Below are 17,426 nucleotides of genomic sequence, written 5' to 3' on the forward strand. Positions count from 1 at the left end.
TATAGAGCAAGGAACACAGAAGGAATGGTAGATGTGCATTCACAGCAGTAGTGAGTAAAATAAAGAAGCACATGGCCTGAAGGGAGCCAATAAATGAGAAAGACCATGATGGGGTCTCAGAAACCCTGAGCGTGAAGAGGGAAGTAGAGAAATCTATCAAGAACACGAAGTTGGAAGGTGAGAAAGTTTTAGTGCAAACCAGAGGATGAAGTAACGGAAGAGAAGAACTAGCAAAAAATGGTTACAGGAAGGAGGTCAGATTAAGGGATGAGAAATGATCACTGAATTTAGCAACAAAAAGAGTATCACCAGCTAGACTGAATAAAAGTTCAAATTACAAGTGGAGCACACAAGCGAGATTCCAGTGAATTGAGAGGAATTAGAGAGGGATTAGAGACCGAAAGCACAATGCAGTTTGTAAAACTAAGAGAGGAGAGTGCCTAGGATGGACACATCAATTCAGGAGTGTTTTGTGATGGAAGAAGGGAGTGGTCGGGACAGACGAGAGAACTGGGAAGGATGGGACAAGCCCCCTGAGGTGGTATGAGAGGTCGGGATAATAAGCTCAAGCAGCCCAAACCCAGACGGGAAAGGAGGCAAGAATGTGTAGTGTAGACACCGGCATGTTTTGTGTGAGGCACAAAGAGTCAGAAGGTTGGCAGATTTCCTCTCTGATTTATATTTTCTCTAAGAAGTTACGGTCTCCTGAGGATGCTGCTAAGGATGACAGAGAATGACTCACTCCCACCGAGTAGGAGCTGTGAGTAGGAAAACACGGCTGCCAGGAGACCTAAAAGCCTGAGTGGAGCTGGAAACTGGGGCAGTAATCTACAGCATTGAGTAACTTTTCCAGATCATGTGCACGGTCTCAGGTAGAGACAGGAACACATTGAGATTGACCAGGGATTAGACCCTGTCAGTGGAGTAGCGGAAGGACAAGCTTAGAAAAAACTGGAGCATCCGTGAATTGAAGCACCGGCTGTTTCGCTGTTGGTATAATGATCCCTCAGATGTCTGTCTTGCCTGTGCGAGCGGCAGTACGGGTGTACTGATCATCGCAGCACCTCCAAGGCAGGGGCAAGCACATTTCGTGTGTATGTAATGATTAAATGGATCCTATTAAATGATCCTATCCACCAATCTGCTGCCTCTGGTTACTGTTTTATTAAGCATCACATCCCAGGGAGAAGCCTGGGCTTCCATGGTCCTCATTACTCACAGAATACAGGATTTCATAGAGGTCTGTGTAAGATGATGGGAGATTTTTGCATCGTGTGTATGGTATAATCTAAGCCATCGCTACACTTCACCCCATTCTTTGTGTTTCAACGGTCTGCATCCCTATCAATTTGTATCAGTTTGATTGTATCTTTTCCTGCAAGATGGTGCGCTTAAAATGGGTTGTTTGTTCAAATGTCTCCATTACTAGTTACAGAGGTATTCCCAACCACATAGCCTTATTTAACTTTTAATTAATTAATTAATTAAGTTTTATTGACCTATAATGTATTACGTGCCCCAGGGGTACAGGTCTGTGAATCATCAATCTTACACAATACACAGCACTCACCATAGCACAGACCCTCCCCACTGTCCATCACCAGCCACCTTATTCCTATCCCTCTCACCCTCAGTTTGTTTCCTGAGATTAAGAGTGTCTTATGGTTTGTCTCCTTCCCCGGTCCCATCTTGTTTCAGTTTTTCCTTCCCTACCCACCACAACCCCCAGTCCTACCTCTCAAATTCCTCATATCAGAGAGATCATATGATAATTGTCTTTCTCTGACTGACTTATTTTGCTTAGCATAATACCCTCTAGTTCCATCCACATTGTTGGAAATGGCAAGATTTCATTTCTTTTGATGGCTACAGAGTATTCCATTTATGTGTGTGTGTGTGTTTGTGTGTGTATTCCATTATATATATATATGTATATATATATCCTATATATATATTCCATTTTATATCTATCTATATTCATATATGTATATATGAATCTCACATCTTCCTTATCCATTCATCTGTGGATGGACATCTAGGGTCTTTCCATAGTTTGGCTGTTGTGGACATTGCTGTTAATGGCGGCGCCTGCAAGCTATATCCCCAGGATTTGCTTCAGTGAAGGAATAGGTAATATGCGTGAACTTTGGACAAAATCTGCAGGCAGGTGGACCATGGGCAGAGGCAGGAGAAGGAGCTGCAGGAGTTCCTCCTTCCCGCAATGCCAAGGAGGAGGGGGCTCCCAGCTGCGAGACACTCATATCCAACTCTTTGCTCTAATTTCTCTTGTAAAGGCTGGGATGCAACAGTTGGGGTATGGCTAAAGGTAAGGTAAGGCACGGGATGAAAAAGTCTTTTACACTTTCGATAATTTCTTTCTATTTATGGTGCTGCATCAGTGACCAAAAGCTTACCAGGCTACCATTGTCCATATGTTAGTAAGTTAGGGCTTTTATCAGATTTGGGGGCCCACTGGGGAGCTGGAAAACATTAATAAAATTTAGGGTTCACATTTATACAAAGGCAAGGCAATAGAAATTTATCTGTTTGTAGAGGGACAAGACAGTCTCCTTCCTTGATGACTGATCACTGCTCACCAGACTGAGCAGACAGATCTCAGAAGAGCTATTCAGGGCTTCACACACCCAACCACCCAACACCTTCATCTCACCTCCTGCTATTGGCCAACACAGATGTGTCCTGCCAGAAAAGCCGACCTACTTTCTCTCCCTACACTATAGGGAAAGAAATCTCAACAACAGCTACTTTTCTAAGCTGGAAGCAAGGGGTCCAACCTTGAATCATGTTAGAAAAGATAGGGTATCTGTAGGGTATCCGGATGCTTTCCAATGGCTTTTCATTTATTGAAAAATTCTCAGGGGGAAAAAAAAAATCAAAGCATAACCTAAAGCACTTATTTCACGTAATAGAAATCATTCCAGGCTACAGATAAATGTTCAAATAATAAATTTGTCTTTTTTGTGATTTTTATGAGGCTCTATTATCCTTGCTATGCCTTTGCTTGGGTTTTTCAGTGTGCTATAATATTTCAGCCAAATAAATCATGTTGTGTTTCTAATAGGAGCTACTATTTGCTCATAAAACTCATTTTTCCCCATGGAATAAAAGCAATCTCTTTAGGTTGTTTCAGAACCTTAGAGCCGTGGTGGGATAACATCTATTCTTGACTTTAGAGAAAAATAGATTACTTGAAAACTATGGATTGATAACCCTGGGAAGTTTCACTTTCTACTCTATAACTAACAGCTTGTCACGGAGGGTCATGGGAACCTACGGCTTCTCACTTCGAGGTAAACCTCCAACTAGAGTGTGAACCATGAACATTGAGATATGAAAGATAAAAGATAAAGACAACTTATTTAATATATTACTATTCTCTTTGTTAAACATATTCAATTCAATAATATTTAAATGCCTAATATGTGCCAGGCACACTATCAATGCCAGAGACAGGGCAAAGACAAAATGAAGACCTTGTACTCACAAAACTCACATTCTAGTGACTATGTGCCTCGGACCTTGAAAGATGTCCTGAAATCAGATCATCATGTGACAATGGAGGGACAGTTCATGCCTCTTGTCAGCGGGGCTGGTGTTATGTTAACACATCCTTGAAATAGGTCAGTCCTCAAACATATCCTTAGAAGAGGTCCGTCCTCAGATGCCGTGGGGAGAGGTCAACCCTGGGGTCAGACATGAGAATTCAGAAACTGTGGCCAACAGTGGGATGAAGGAAAACGTACCCTAGGAATCAATTAAGTCCAGACTCTGGGCCTGAATATGCCTGTAAGATTTTCAGCGTTGGGGATGTTGGCCACTGTCCCTAGATGTCAGGAGGGCAACAGAAAAGAGTTTCTAAAGGCCGTACAGACAGATCTGGACTGAGAAAGGGTAACAGTTACTCTCTGTGATGTATTTTCCTTCTACTAACTGTGAAGCTCAAAAATACCTTGTGAGAAATTAGTCTGGAAGATAGAAGTGGAAGTCCACGAAGAGGTACGGGCTTCCTAGCATCCAGGTGGGAGTGGTGTCCTTCGTCGGGATCAGAGTGAAGGTATCAGAGAGCCATTGTTCTGGAACACAGCAATCTCTAAAGGGCAAAGGAGGCTCTGGCAAGGACGTGGCACCGCAAATAGATGGGGGGGGGGTGGGGGGACATGAGACCCTGGTTCATGAGTGGCCCAGGAACATGATCCGATATGGGGGGTGGTGGCAGACACTGAGGGGATTAGCTCCAATAACAAAGTCATGAGAGCTCACTCCTTCAAAGAAGTCTGGAAAGGTACGCTAGAATTTGAGCTGTGGCTATCTGAGTGCTTTTTAAGAATGCTTTTTATTCTCCTCCTTATGTTTCCCAGATTAGCTACAGTAGGTTTATAATGGTATTTTTTTAATAATTCAAAATGGTTTTAAGAAAAGCGGGTTCATTATAAGGTACTACAGGTGACATCTGACATCTACCCCCACGAAAAAAGTCTGTTGAACAACATACCAAGCAGGTCTTAGGCGGCCCCTGCGGAAATAACAGAGGAAAACATGGCAGATCGCTGAGTGAAGGCTGAGGCTTCAGCGGTGAAACTCTCAGAAGGAAAATAAACAAGCGTGTGTCCATCATTGCTCACAGAGAGGCCCACAACTATCCAGACCACAGATGTTTTCATGCATGAACCCCAGCGGAGGAAAAAAATCAAAGTGTCCCCAGCAGAGGAAAAAGAAAATCAAAATGTCAGGTTTGCTGAAACAGCCAAGTCACCCTCAAGAGTCTGAAAATCTGTCCCTCCTGCTTTCCGAGGAGCTTCCATAGGATCAAAGCACTGGTGAGGTCTGGAGGATCCACTCTGAAAACACTGGATTAAGTTAAAAGAGCAATTATTTCTAGAAAAACAAAATCACAGCCCATGTGCGTGCCTTCTAGGAAATGCAGTTAATCAGAATTCTACGCGGTACACACGATACACACTGGGGGTCTCGATGCCCAGGTCTTCACGAACGCAGCAGAAGGGAGTGATTCTGGATAGTTCCAGAGATACCAATCACTGGAATTGTAACAGAATTTCAAAATTGAAAACCTGTTTTAGTTTTATTAGACACAGAGTCTCTCTTGCTTACAGGGGGATTTTCAAAATATAAAAATCACATTATATGTTAACATTGAGTTTCTTAGACCCCATTATTTTAAAAAGTTTTTTTTTTTTTTTTAAATTTACTGTGAGAGCAGTAATCTTTATGAATGGTTTTGCAACCAAATGATAGTGAAGAGACAGGTGCATTCATGCCTTGGTAGGATCACATTCCAGTCGCAAAGCTTCTGTGGGCTCTGCTCTCATGTGTTCAGTGCTGTTGTTGCAAACATTTCCTGCCATGCTGAGATCTCACAATTGGAAAAACTTAATCAAAAGGACAAACAGCCTTGCTCTCAGCTCAGATATGGAGGGGAAAATCCTAACTCATTCTTCAGTTGGGAAATAAAAAAATACTGTTATCTTAATAAAAAATAAAAGGGCCTGACTTCTCAAATAGCTCACAACCGACCATAGCTCCCTCTGGATAACGGATATAATTGCCTGCATTTCCCTGTCCCTTTCTGGGGGGCCGGCCAAATCCTGAAGAACTGACTTATTTCCAGTGATGTCCTAAGCTCCAGGCCTTACTAGCTTTACCAAATCCTTTCTACCTTTCTTTTCTTCTTTATACTTTCTTTCTTTACTTCCTTTCTTTCTTCTATGTAAAACTCCTACTTTAAAAAAAAATGTGTATGCTATATCTCTTGTGCAAAACAAAAAAATTCAAGTTGGCTTATTAAAGGAACATGTGTAGACGAGAAGGCTAATAACATAGACAGCAAAGGTCTAAAAAGAAGAAAACAACAGAGATGTCACCAGCTGCTAGAAGAATTACACCAATGGGCAATTGAGCTTTTCCATTTGGTCTTTACTTTTTTTTTTTTTTTTTCTCCTAGTGCGTAGGATAGAAATATCAATCTCTGCTGAGACATGAGATGTGCCTAAGCGAATTTAAACAACTATTCAAAAGTGCACTGAAGAGCTACCTTAGGACCCAGCAATCTCACTAATGGGTATCTACCCCCAAAATACAAAAGTACAGGGGTGCCTGGGTGGCTCAGTGGGTTAAAGCCTCTGCCGTTGGCTCAGGTCATGATCCCAGGGTCCTGGAATCAAGCCCCACATCAGGCTCTCTGCTCAGCAGGGAGCCTGCTTCCTCCTCTCTCTCTCTCTCTCTGCCTACTTGTGATCTCTGCCTGTCCAAAAAAAAAAAAAATCTTAAGAAAAAAAAAATACAAAAGTACTAATCCAAAGGGGCATGTGCACCCGAATGTTTATAGCAGCAATGTCCACAATAGCCAAACTATGGAAGGAACCTAGATGTCCAGCAACAGATGAATGGGTAAAGAAGATGTGGTATATATACACAATGGAATACTATGCAGCCATCAAAAAACTGAAATCTTGCCATTTGCAACAACATGGTTGGAACTAGAGGGTATTATGCTAAGCGAAGTAAGTCACTCAGAGAAAGACAATTATCATGTGATCTTGCTGATATGAGGAATTCGAGGGGCAGGGCAGGGGGTTGTGTGAGGAAGGGAGGGAAAAATGAAACAAGATGGGACCAGGGAGGGAGACAAATCATAAGAGACTCTTCATCTCAGGAAACAAGCTGAGGACTGCTGGAGGGGAGAGGGATGAGGAGGATGGGGTGTCTGGGTGAGGGGCATTGAGGAGGGTATGTGCTCTGGTGAGTAATGTGAATTGTGTAAGCCCGACGGTTCACAGACCTGTATCCCTGAAGCAAGTACATTATCTGTTAATTAAAAAAAAAAAAAAAAAAAGTACATTGAAGTCTGGCATCATTTTACTTGCTCAACTTTTACAAGCAAAAAGACAGCAATTCTAATTATATTCCCAGCTGTTTTCAGCACTTTCCTTAATTGTTGGCAACTCTAATAAGTGGCACATAAAAAAAAATCTGCCAATCAGGTAAAAATGGGAAAGATGATAAAACTCTGGAGCTGGCATTTATAGGTGCACGTGCGAGCCAGTACAAACCGAAAGAGGGAAGTGGCAGAGAGAGACGACAGCTAGCGCATCTCTAACGAGCGCATGTGTTGGCATCATGTCTGACATACATCAGGGCTGAATCCCCACTCAACCTCTCAGCTCTGCTCTAAGCCTTAGGGACCTCAGCTGTAAAGTGAAATTGATACTTCTCTGGATGTGAACATGTTACTGTTTTGAAATCAGTGTACCTGGATTAGAATACTGGTTCCTTCCTGGTAGCTTCATGGTCTGAAACTTAGTTTTCTGATAGGTCACCTGCTTCATGGAGTTTCTTGCCCTTTTTTCTTTAACACTAATAATGCATATCAAGTTCTCAACATGGTGTTGGCTCACTGTTGGGATTCAGTACACATGAGCTCTCTCATCTCCTTCAGAGGAGAAGTGAACATCCAGCACGGCCCCCGGAGGGAACCAATGAACTAATGGTCATGTGTTATAGGTCTTTTTCATTGTTATTTGCAACAAAGTCATGGAAGAGGAAATATGAAGGCGGCCAGAAGCCCTAGCAGAAGAGGCTTCCATTAGCAGGAAATGGCCTGTTGGTGGCTGAAACCATAGCAGACGTACCGGGAATGACAACTGCTATTCTGGTAAGGAAAACTCTTATTTGTTGACTTTATGAAGACTCCTCAGTGTATTTTGGGCTTTGAGTTTTAACTGTGTAGAGCAACTGTAGAGTTACATCAGCCCCATGATACGAGCAGTCTCAGGTTCCATTACGAAGTAGAGAATTTAAATGCAAATGCAGAACATACATACATCGACACATAAATGGATAAAGGGGGATGGCTCGATAATAAGCTAAATGAGAGTTGATCTCAACGGCTGGATGTGACTGGGCGTTAGTCACTGGCACTGATTCCTCTGAATGCGAGACACGGAGCAAACACCTGCAGACGACCTCACTTTCCGCCTTGGTGTAGTACTCTCAAGGGTCAGTGGTCACCACGGGAAATGCTCCTGATGATATTAAATGTACAAGGTACCATAATTTTTTAAAGGTGGATGCTAATGGAATATATGCAGAAAGGAATTACTGCTCAGCTAATAACACACTGAAATGAATACATAAAAAAAAAAACCCATAGCTTCTGCTCATCCCACATGAAAATAATTAGAGCAGTGAGCATACTCCTCATGTTCATAGCTATGAAGCTTTGGCTGCAGTAGTAGAGACATGGGTTGGGAGCAGGTGTCCAAGGATAGGAGGAATTTATTCATGTTTTCTTGAAGCATTATTTATAACAGAAAGTGCACATTTGAAAAGATGTATGCTTAGGTAATATCCATTATCTTGAGCTAGATCAAAAGGACCCATCTTGTGAGAGGTGTATGTGATGGCTCTGACCTATGATTTCTTGCATGTCATCACCACAATGTTAAACAATGTCTTAGAAACCCAGAACGCTTTCCTGTAATGCATGGTTCATGAGCATCTGAACAAGAAATAACCAAGGAGTTGCTTTATTTCTTTCACAGCGAATGGACAATGGAATGCAGAATGGACAGTAAAATGGGTATTTTTATAAGCTTTTTTTTTTTTAACACAAGAGTCTAGATTAATTAGAAGAGTGTTTTAAATATTTCTGTCCTCCTGCTAGCCAAGCAAAATTGTTGTCTGAACAATATGAAGAGCATATGGAAAAGATGCCTTTTTACTTTGACTGTAATAGACACGCATTGGAATACGTAGACAATGGCTCTAACAAAGGGTATGCCCAGGATGCAGTAGCTAAATAGAACACCAAATCTATGAAAATTAATTACCTCAGTCCAAAAGACACAATGTAAAGGACCATGCGGTTGGGTGGATCCATGTGCCTCTCATGGTTGTCAACCACTTAAGGAAAAGTAGAATCTCAGCCTGAAATAGTTGTGCCAAAGGAGAAGACACACGGGCTATAGATTGGGAGACCAAGGTTCTATTTCATTGCATAGGTTTTTGCGTGATTTTGGATATTCGTGCTTTTCTCAGCTGACTTGCCAATTGTGAAATGCGATGTCTGCATGACTACTTCAAGATTTGTTGGAGTAATCAAATAAGATAATCTATTTAAAATGATTTGGAATAGCATGAAATACTTTGCAGGTACAAAACATTATCAAGGATAATGGATGCATTCTATACTTTCTCGATTCTGATACATCCTCACATTCCTTGGGCTAATTCCTCTGGCAAGCCAACCAAAACCATGGGATACAAAGGCTATTTGTAACAGAGTTTCATTAATTCATAAACAGAATTTTGATCATTTTCTCTAGAGGACTTACGGAGGGTTGGGAGGTAAATGACAGACTCTAAGGGTAAACATAAACAATTAAGATACTCCATCCAGTTAAATGATATGTAAGCAAAACATCTGGTTGTTTTGTCTGAATCTCAATTTTCCAGATATTTTTACAGTAGACAATACTTCAGGAGGAAGAAATTTTGCAACTATTGAGCATTAAGCTTTTATTCTGGATAAATCCATATTTATTCTTAATCTTATTCTTCTATCTGCATTTTAAATCATTTCTTTCATGGGTATGGTTTAGTTAAACTTCTTTCTCTTGACTCTTCCCCAACTATTTAGAAGAACACACACTGAGTCATCTTAATATCACTTCAATGGAGTCTCATTCGTAAAAATCGAGGAAGTGTTGAGAACTGACTGAACTTGGTACTTTAGTCAATGACTAGAGAAGATGTGTGTCCTCTGCCATTACGTTGTTTAGATTTGACTAAAGCAGTAAGACCAACATGTGAAATAAATGATAAAATTAAGCAACAAACTGAGTAGTAGGAAATGTAAATAATTAATGGTCAAGAAAAGCAATTGGGAGCTGAGTTATGGAGAGAAGTCCTCACAGAAGGGTTTGCATTGGAAGGCTCGTATAAAAATTGCAAGCATTTTAAAGAGTTCAGTTCAGCTCACTGTGCTTGCAAATGCTCAGAGTTTTAAAAGAATCTGGCCTATTTAAAAATAAAATCAAGATTTGGGCACACTTGAATGCTGACTCATTTAAGCTTCACAAGACATTGTATTAAAAACATTTTGCTGATGAAGAAAAAGAGAGAGAGAGAGAGAGAAAGAGAGAGAGAGAAGTTAACTGAGCTGCCCAGTCTCCACAGCCAGTAAGTGCCTGAATCAAAATGCGAGCTTGAGTACGTCTGCAAAGCCCACGACTCAACATCAATGCCAGGAAGCCTCTCCAGGAACACTGGGATCCCAAGGAGTGTGGGTGAACAGAGAGAAAGAGAAAGGTGGGACCAGCAGGGTACTTCTCAGAGAACACAGAGATATTCATGTTCTTCAACCATCCAGGGGTCACAGTGGGGCTCATTTCAACGCCCGGCATTCATCAGACTGAGGCTCTCAAGGAAGTCCCTACCTCGGTCAGCAGTTCTTCTAGAGCTTGGCAAGGGTAGCTCTTCCAGGGAGAGGCAACAGGGATCACAGATGAGCAGGGCGACGTCAAGAAGTTACTCATGTCTGCCAGGCATTTGGTAAAGGGTGCCAACCTTCACCGAAGCTTTGTCTTTTGATAAACCATCTCAAAGTATCATCCATAATTAATGACATGATATTAGACACAAAGCATGTTCACTAATAAAAGATAACTAAGTCCTGGAGGATAAATTTTGCAAATGCAAGCCAAAAGCTAACAGTCCATACCACAGAAAGGCAGATCTGAAAGACGGAACAAATATAGATGAGGAAGATTTTCGCAGTCACTGCCCAAATTTGTTCACATACCTCTCTGCACCTATACTCTTGGACAGCCCTTCCCTACAGTGGCTCTGAACTTGGCCATGGTGCTTGCCCTGGCAGAATAGAAGTTTGTGTTGTGGTTGGAACTCTGAACTACTCTAGTAAGAATCCATTCCTAGCAGTCTGAAGGATGAGAGACTGAGACACACTAATTGACAACCCACCAAGCACCAAATATCCCCTCAAATCCTAGACTGTCCAACCCAAGCACCTGGCTACAATCCAGAAGAAAGCCCGGCAGAAATCAACATAGCAAACTCCTAGAATTATGAGCTAAATAAAACAGCTGTTTATTTTAAGCCACCAAGTTTACACAGCAAAAGCTAATTGATATGGTGAAATACTGTTTCAAGCAAGGGGAAAAAACCAGCAAAAGGTATTGCATCCTTGTTTCCCACATAGAGACCTGGTAATCCAGAAGGATCATGCTGCAAAGACTATGTGGTATATGTCCAGGCAGAAAGAGCTTGGGTTTCCTGAAAGAATCTCATGCCTCCAAATGCTGGGAGAGCAGCAGAATATTCTTACGTAACTAAGAGTAAGAGAAAAACACCATAGGTCATTGGGAAGCACAGCACACATTCCCGCTGTGAGGAAGAATCACTTCGTAGGCGCCCAGACTGACCTTGGCGGAAGCAAAGATTGTAAACAGACAGGAAGAGGCCCTGTCAATGGGAACAAAAAAACACAAAACCAGTGGAGTGGACCAGCTGAAGACAAGGTGGTAGACATCATGCTTCCCAATGGGTGCCAATGTGGACAGAGATGCACCGAGGGCTAAATTCTTCATCTCCCTCCCCTGCCCCAACCAACAGCTGACGTACATCAATTTTCCTCTCTAAAATGTCAAAGTGCTACTTTATTCCATCAGCTAGGCTCTAACTCTGAGACTAATGCAATTTATTCTGTGCTTTGTATTTTCATACATATTCTATGTTCTCAGTAATAGAGTTGAAAGGTATTAAAAAATTAACTCTTTGCACTACAACAACATAAGTGAAGTTTTTAATAACTAAATAATCATCAATAGCAACTAATTACGCACAAAAAACCAGAAACCTGCATTCAGCATTAAAAATTAGGGAAGGGAGGTGCCTGGTGGTTCAGTGGGTTAAGCCTCTGCCTTCAGCTCGGGTCATGATCTCAGGGCCCTGGGATCGAGCCCTGCATCAGGCTCTCTGCTCAGAGGGAGCCTGCTCACCCCTCTCTCTCTGCCTGCCTCTTTGCCTGCTTGTGATCTCTCTTTCTGTCAAATAAATAAATAAAATCTTTAAAAAAAATTTCGGGAAGGATGCCAAAACACATGCCCCAAAGTCTAACACTATACTATCTTTTGGACCAGATTGCAAAACCGTCCTAGGAAAGCACCATGGTACTAGGTTGAGAAGACTTTGGAAGATGACTGCGGTGGAAAGGTCCGAACACAGAAGAGAAGGAAGCACATGACTTTGGAGGCTGTTCATTGGAGGCACCGAACAGCAGAGTCTCTCCACCACGTGCCGAGCACACAGCACGGAGGTCTGGCGTGCCCCCAGCGTGCAGGCAGCTGGAAACTGACAAAGCAGACTGCAGGGTGCGAGTGTGGCACATGGAAAGGGCCCATCACCGTCAGAGACAGTAAGGCACCACGAAGGCACCACGAAGAGGTCCTGGGGCTGGGATCGCTCCCCGCTCCTGTCCTTCTCACTATGCTCCGTCTAACTAAGAACTAGAGCTAACCTGCTAATGCAAACTAGTACCACCAGCCCTGCAGCTCCTGCTGCGAAGAAGGGGAACTGTGGCACTGAGTCATGGAAGACAACCCAACCGCCCTGCCAACAGGCAAACATCCGTCCTGGGAGGAGTTCTTTATGTTTGAGGAGAAGAGGTGGGAAAACAATTTGTAAAACAAACCCACGGACATTTCTAAGACATGAAATGGCATGAAGCAAACGTAACGACAGTCTCTTCCACGTGCAATTAAAACAGTGAAAGTGAATGACACTGATGTAGCGAAAGAAGGGATGAGAGATGACTCACGGGACAGCAGGCTGTGACAAGCAGGGGCGTGCCAAAGGGCAGGGGGAAGTACAGAACCGGAGAGAATGAAGAAAGCTCGAGATGCGAAAGACTTACTCTCCATGACCAGCAATAAAGAGCTGACTGGCCAGTGGAGGAAAAAAAAAATGAATGCTATAATGTGCAAAGTGGACAAGTTTACCCAGAGGGAGAAGGCAGGGAAAGCACTAAGACAAGCACAAAAAAGAAGAAAGTGATGAATGATAATTAGCTGTAAGACGGAATAAAACATCCTAGGAAATGCTGTTTCAGTAAATGCTGTTTCAAACGAATAAACCAGAATAAATAAACAGGAGAGTGATTAGACATAATAACAAAAACAAATATAAGGCCAACTATACTTATTAATGTTTTTGAGCAATTATTGTGTAATAAGTATAGTAATAAATACTTGATTACTTTTTTTTTTTAGCAGTAGCTGCTTTATACACATTAATTCTTTAATTTTCAGGAAAGCACTAAGTACTGGGCATCATTATTATATGCATGTTAGATATGAAGAAATGAAATCAAAGTAATAGAATAAGAAAAATTTTTTTTCAACTTAAGTAAACCTGAATCAGCAGAGTTAATGATCTACCAGATCATACAAATAATACCAACCAACCAACCAACAACCCTCTAGCAATTGTATACTTATGTTTTGAATTTCAAAGATAGGGAAGACATCACAGAAATCTAGGCAGGGGAAAAAACACACACATGCATATAGATATGTACATATATATGAAAATTATATATATATATATAAATTTTACATATATATGAAAAATTAGTTTTCAGATTTTGCCATAGTGAATGTATGAAAGCAATGAATTAATATCCACAGCGTTTTAAAGAAAAAAGTTTATCTCACCTACATTGTATCTAGTTAAGCTGTCAACACACACACAGGCAACAGAAGTTAATGTCAGATACACAGGGGCTCGGGAATTGAGCAAATACATCCAATCCCAAGAAACTGCTGGAAGAAATATTCCAGCCTCACGGTAAATTAGTTAAAAATACTAACAAAAATAATATTTGGTAAAGTAGTGCCATAGAAAACTAGCATACATAAATCAATAATATTCATACGTACGAATAACCAGTTAGTAGAAATAAGTAAAGAAAAGAACCTACATATATTAGTAACACAAAGTAAAATAACTAGGAACATACTTAATAGGAAACATGCAAAACCTATATGGAGAAACTTTAAAACACTCCTGAAAGAAACCAAAAAGCAACCTTGAACAAATGAAAAGACACAGGATATTCTCAGATAGAAGAGGGATGTCTGTAACTGGTCTGGGAAGGCAGCAGGAGCAGGTTTAAGAGGGGACTAATCAGGGTTCTATTTTGGTGATGCTCAGACTGGCCCCTGAGAGAGGCCGCATATGCACATATGCAGATAGAGTAGCACAGAACACCAGGAGAGCTCAGCATGAAAGCTATGAATCTGCCAAGTCCCCCACATGGTGCCACTGAGCACCAGTGTGTATATGGAGAAAAGAAAAGTACCTAGGACAGAAACTTGGACATTCCAACATTGATAGATTAGCTAGGAGCAGAGACCTGGCGCAGAAGACCATGTGGGTCTTGACAAGGAACAAAAGCCATGAGTATGACACCCTAGAAGCCAAAGATAAGTCAATCAGGGAGGGAATTTCTTCCCATGTTCCCAGTGCCTAGCCCATGGTAAGAATTCAGAAAATATGTATTAAATGAATAAAGGTATGAAGAAATCAAGGAAGAAATAAACTTCTAGAAAAAATACGGTAAAAATGGATCCAAGAGGTAGATGAAAACAAAACTTTCGGATGAACCCTGCATGTGTACTACAGTGATATGAATGTACATGAACATAACAAAAATAATCCTAAATTCTAATTAAAAGTCTAGATACAGCTTTATTTTAAAAGAATGATAGAACATGACAATTTGGGGCTCCTGGGTGGCTCAGTGGGTTAAAGCCTCTGCCTTTGGCTCAGGTCATGATCCCAGGGTGCTGGGATTGAGCCCCGCATCGGGCTCTCTGCTCAACAGGGAGCCTGCTTCCTCCTCTTTCTCTGCCTGCCTCTGCCTACTTGTGATTTCTCTCTCTATCCAATAAATAAATAAAATCTTTAAAAAAAAAAAAAAGAACATGACAATTTGTCGAATAGTACCAAAATCTCTAGTAAAACATTCAGCCAGATGTGCACTAAAATATTATGATAGAAATGGAAAGGTATTAACTATTCATTAACACAATATTGAACACTAAGTGTACAAATAATGTGGACTCATTGGTCTTACAAAGACCCTGAAGACCATGCCACTTTCTCCCCGTTTTCCCAGATGGACCATCAGAATCTGCTCCTATCCCCAGGCATTGGTGTCTTTTCCAACTTGTCACAAAATCCTCTTTTAACAAATGACTGACATCTGGAACTTCCCATGACCCCGAGAGGTCTTCAAGCAAACACTTGACACCCACACAGAAGCCTGGCATGAGGCTTATTTCATTCTTTCTCATTTTAAAAATTTCAGAAAATGTATATGGTTGAAATGAAGCCTCTTGCTCTAAGAACTATCTGGTCTCTCTTTATGAGCAGTTCCAAAATGCTATGACCAATTTCATACACACAGTCATCAGTTACTTTCACGATCTCAGTTATGTTCCTAACTGTATTTCATCAGAATCATGCGGCCAGACATGCATTTCTGTGTGCAAATCTGTTATATCATTAGAATAGTCATCAAAGCTTCCCACTTTTCTCAAAATCTAGCTGCTTACTCTGCAGAGGTTGAGCTAGTTCATTCAAAGCAACCCACCAACCAACCATGAGTCTTGCAAATTATAAACGATGCTTCTAATTAGCTTATCATGTACCTTTTCCCTGCTTCCAAGACGATCACTAAAGAACCCTGCTGGTCTTAACTCACAAGAAATACTCTTGAATCCACTTCACTCTCTGAGCAAGAAAATTTTTAGTAAAACAGTAGTTTCTTGGTTGTCCATGACTCTGACAATCTGTTTTCTTTCTTTCTTTCCTTTTCTTTTAATAAATAAATAAATAAATAAATAAATAAAGCAAGCATTGGAGGCTTTTGTCTGGTGCTCCAGTATGTGAAGTGAGCCTGAGTTGAGACTAGAATGTAAATCTTGTAAGACTGTGACTCCGGCCCCAGGAATCATCTGCTCTTTTCACTTAGTAACAAATATGATGCGGGCAACAGGTGCTTCATCTTGACTTGGTTTAATCCTTTTTAACCTGCTGGGAGAGGTATTCTAAGCGCTCATGTACAAATGAGCAGGGGGTAGGCAAAGGCATTTATGTGTCAAATTATAGCTACACTTTCTGATAACGTGGCTTTATAAAGTTAGCTCAGATGAAGAAAAATGAAACCTCTGCCATTCCATGTTATTTCTCAACCATTCTAAGGTGGTAACCACCGGGGCAAGAACGAAACCCGTGCTGAATTCTTTTCTAGTTGAAGCGATGGTTTGCTGTGTATAGTGGTTGGTGTATTGTCACTGTTCACTACTGTGTCATTCTTGGTCACTGTAACACCAATTTTCATAAGCTTTTTGTTTGTTTCCCTCACATCTTCTCTAAACAAAATACATCTCATTTTCACTTGAGGGATGTAAGTTGGTTTCTCATGTGAAAGATTTTTAAAAAAGTCATTAAATGCCTTCCATGTGTAGGAATTTGTTCTAGGCAATGTACAAGGGGGGGCTGGTAGAAACTGTTCCCAAACTCTGGGATAATTGATAATTCTATCAATGGGAAAATGATTTATTTACCTGGATCTTCTATAGTTAAGTTCTACTTAGCTTAGCCAAGTAGAGCAGACATAATGTTCACCACAGTGAATGGCTCCATGACTTACATAAGAGCATTAAAAAAAAATCATGAAGGCATGATCAAAGGAATAAAAATCACAAATAACATTGTTTTCAAACCTCATGCAAAAACAGAGTTAGGGAAAATTATAAATTAATGAGCTTTACCTTTATGTGTTTTATAAAGGGAAATCTCATTACTTTATAATCACTGGCTATATATCTGTAATTATTTATGAACACATACATCATTTACCCCGTCTATAGTTGTCAATCACCTGAATCAAATGTTATGAAGTGGAGCATTAAATATGGGAAAAATTGTTACAACCTACTAAGTAAATTTCAGTTACATTTTGTTGACTACTGTAACATTTGTATAGATACAGAAAGCATACTTTAAATATAACGGTCATCTTTAAGATTTGCTTGCTTGCCATATCATCCCTAAGAAAAACATATTTCTACCACAAAGAAAATAATTCTATCAATGGGAAAATGATTTATTTACCTGGATCTTCTATAGTTAAGTTCTTTATTAACCACTGAACAATGTCTGACCCTAGAAAAAGAAAAAAGAAAAACACAAATACTTGTGAACATTTGTTTATACATGTTAACTTTAAGAACGCTCAACTTTTGGCACTCATATTAGTAGGAAAGTTTGTTTTACGTTTTCGCATAGATCTTTTTTTTTTT

General features: G+C 40.7%; 1 protein-coding gene across 6 annotated transcripts in view; it reads right to left on the reverse strand.

The window, feature by feature from the left end:
• RGS7 (regulator of G protein signaling 7) overlaps positions 1 to 17,426 on the reverse strand; it is a 501,886-nt gene that overhangs the window by 162,105 nt on the left and 322,355 nt on the right. For 4 of the 6 annotated variants that reach the window (XM_059145947.1, XM_059145950.1, XM_059145948.1 and 1 more), the window contains exon 4: positions 17,239 to 17,289. The exons of 1 other annotated variant lie outside the window; for it this stretch is intronic. In XM_059145947.1, the coding sequence (XP_059001930.1) occupies positions 17,239 to 17,289 (51 nt within the window). Of the gene's footprint in view, positions 1 to 16,688; positions 16,707 to 17,238; positions 17,290 to 17,426 lie in introns of those variants that run through there. One more of the 6 variants, XM_059145954.1, reaches the window with a different exon arrangement.

The sequence above is a fragment of the Mustela lutreola genome, chromosome 14 (assembly GCF_030435805.1).
Source record: "Mustela lutreola isolate mMusLut2 chromosome 14, mMusLut2.pri, whole genome shotgun sequence".
Lineage (NCBI taxonomy): Eukaryota > Metazoa > Chordata > Mammalia > Carnivora > Mustelidae > Mustela > Mustela lutreola.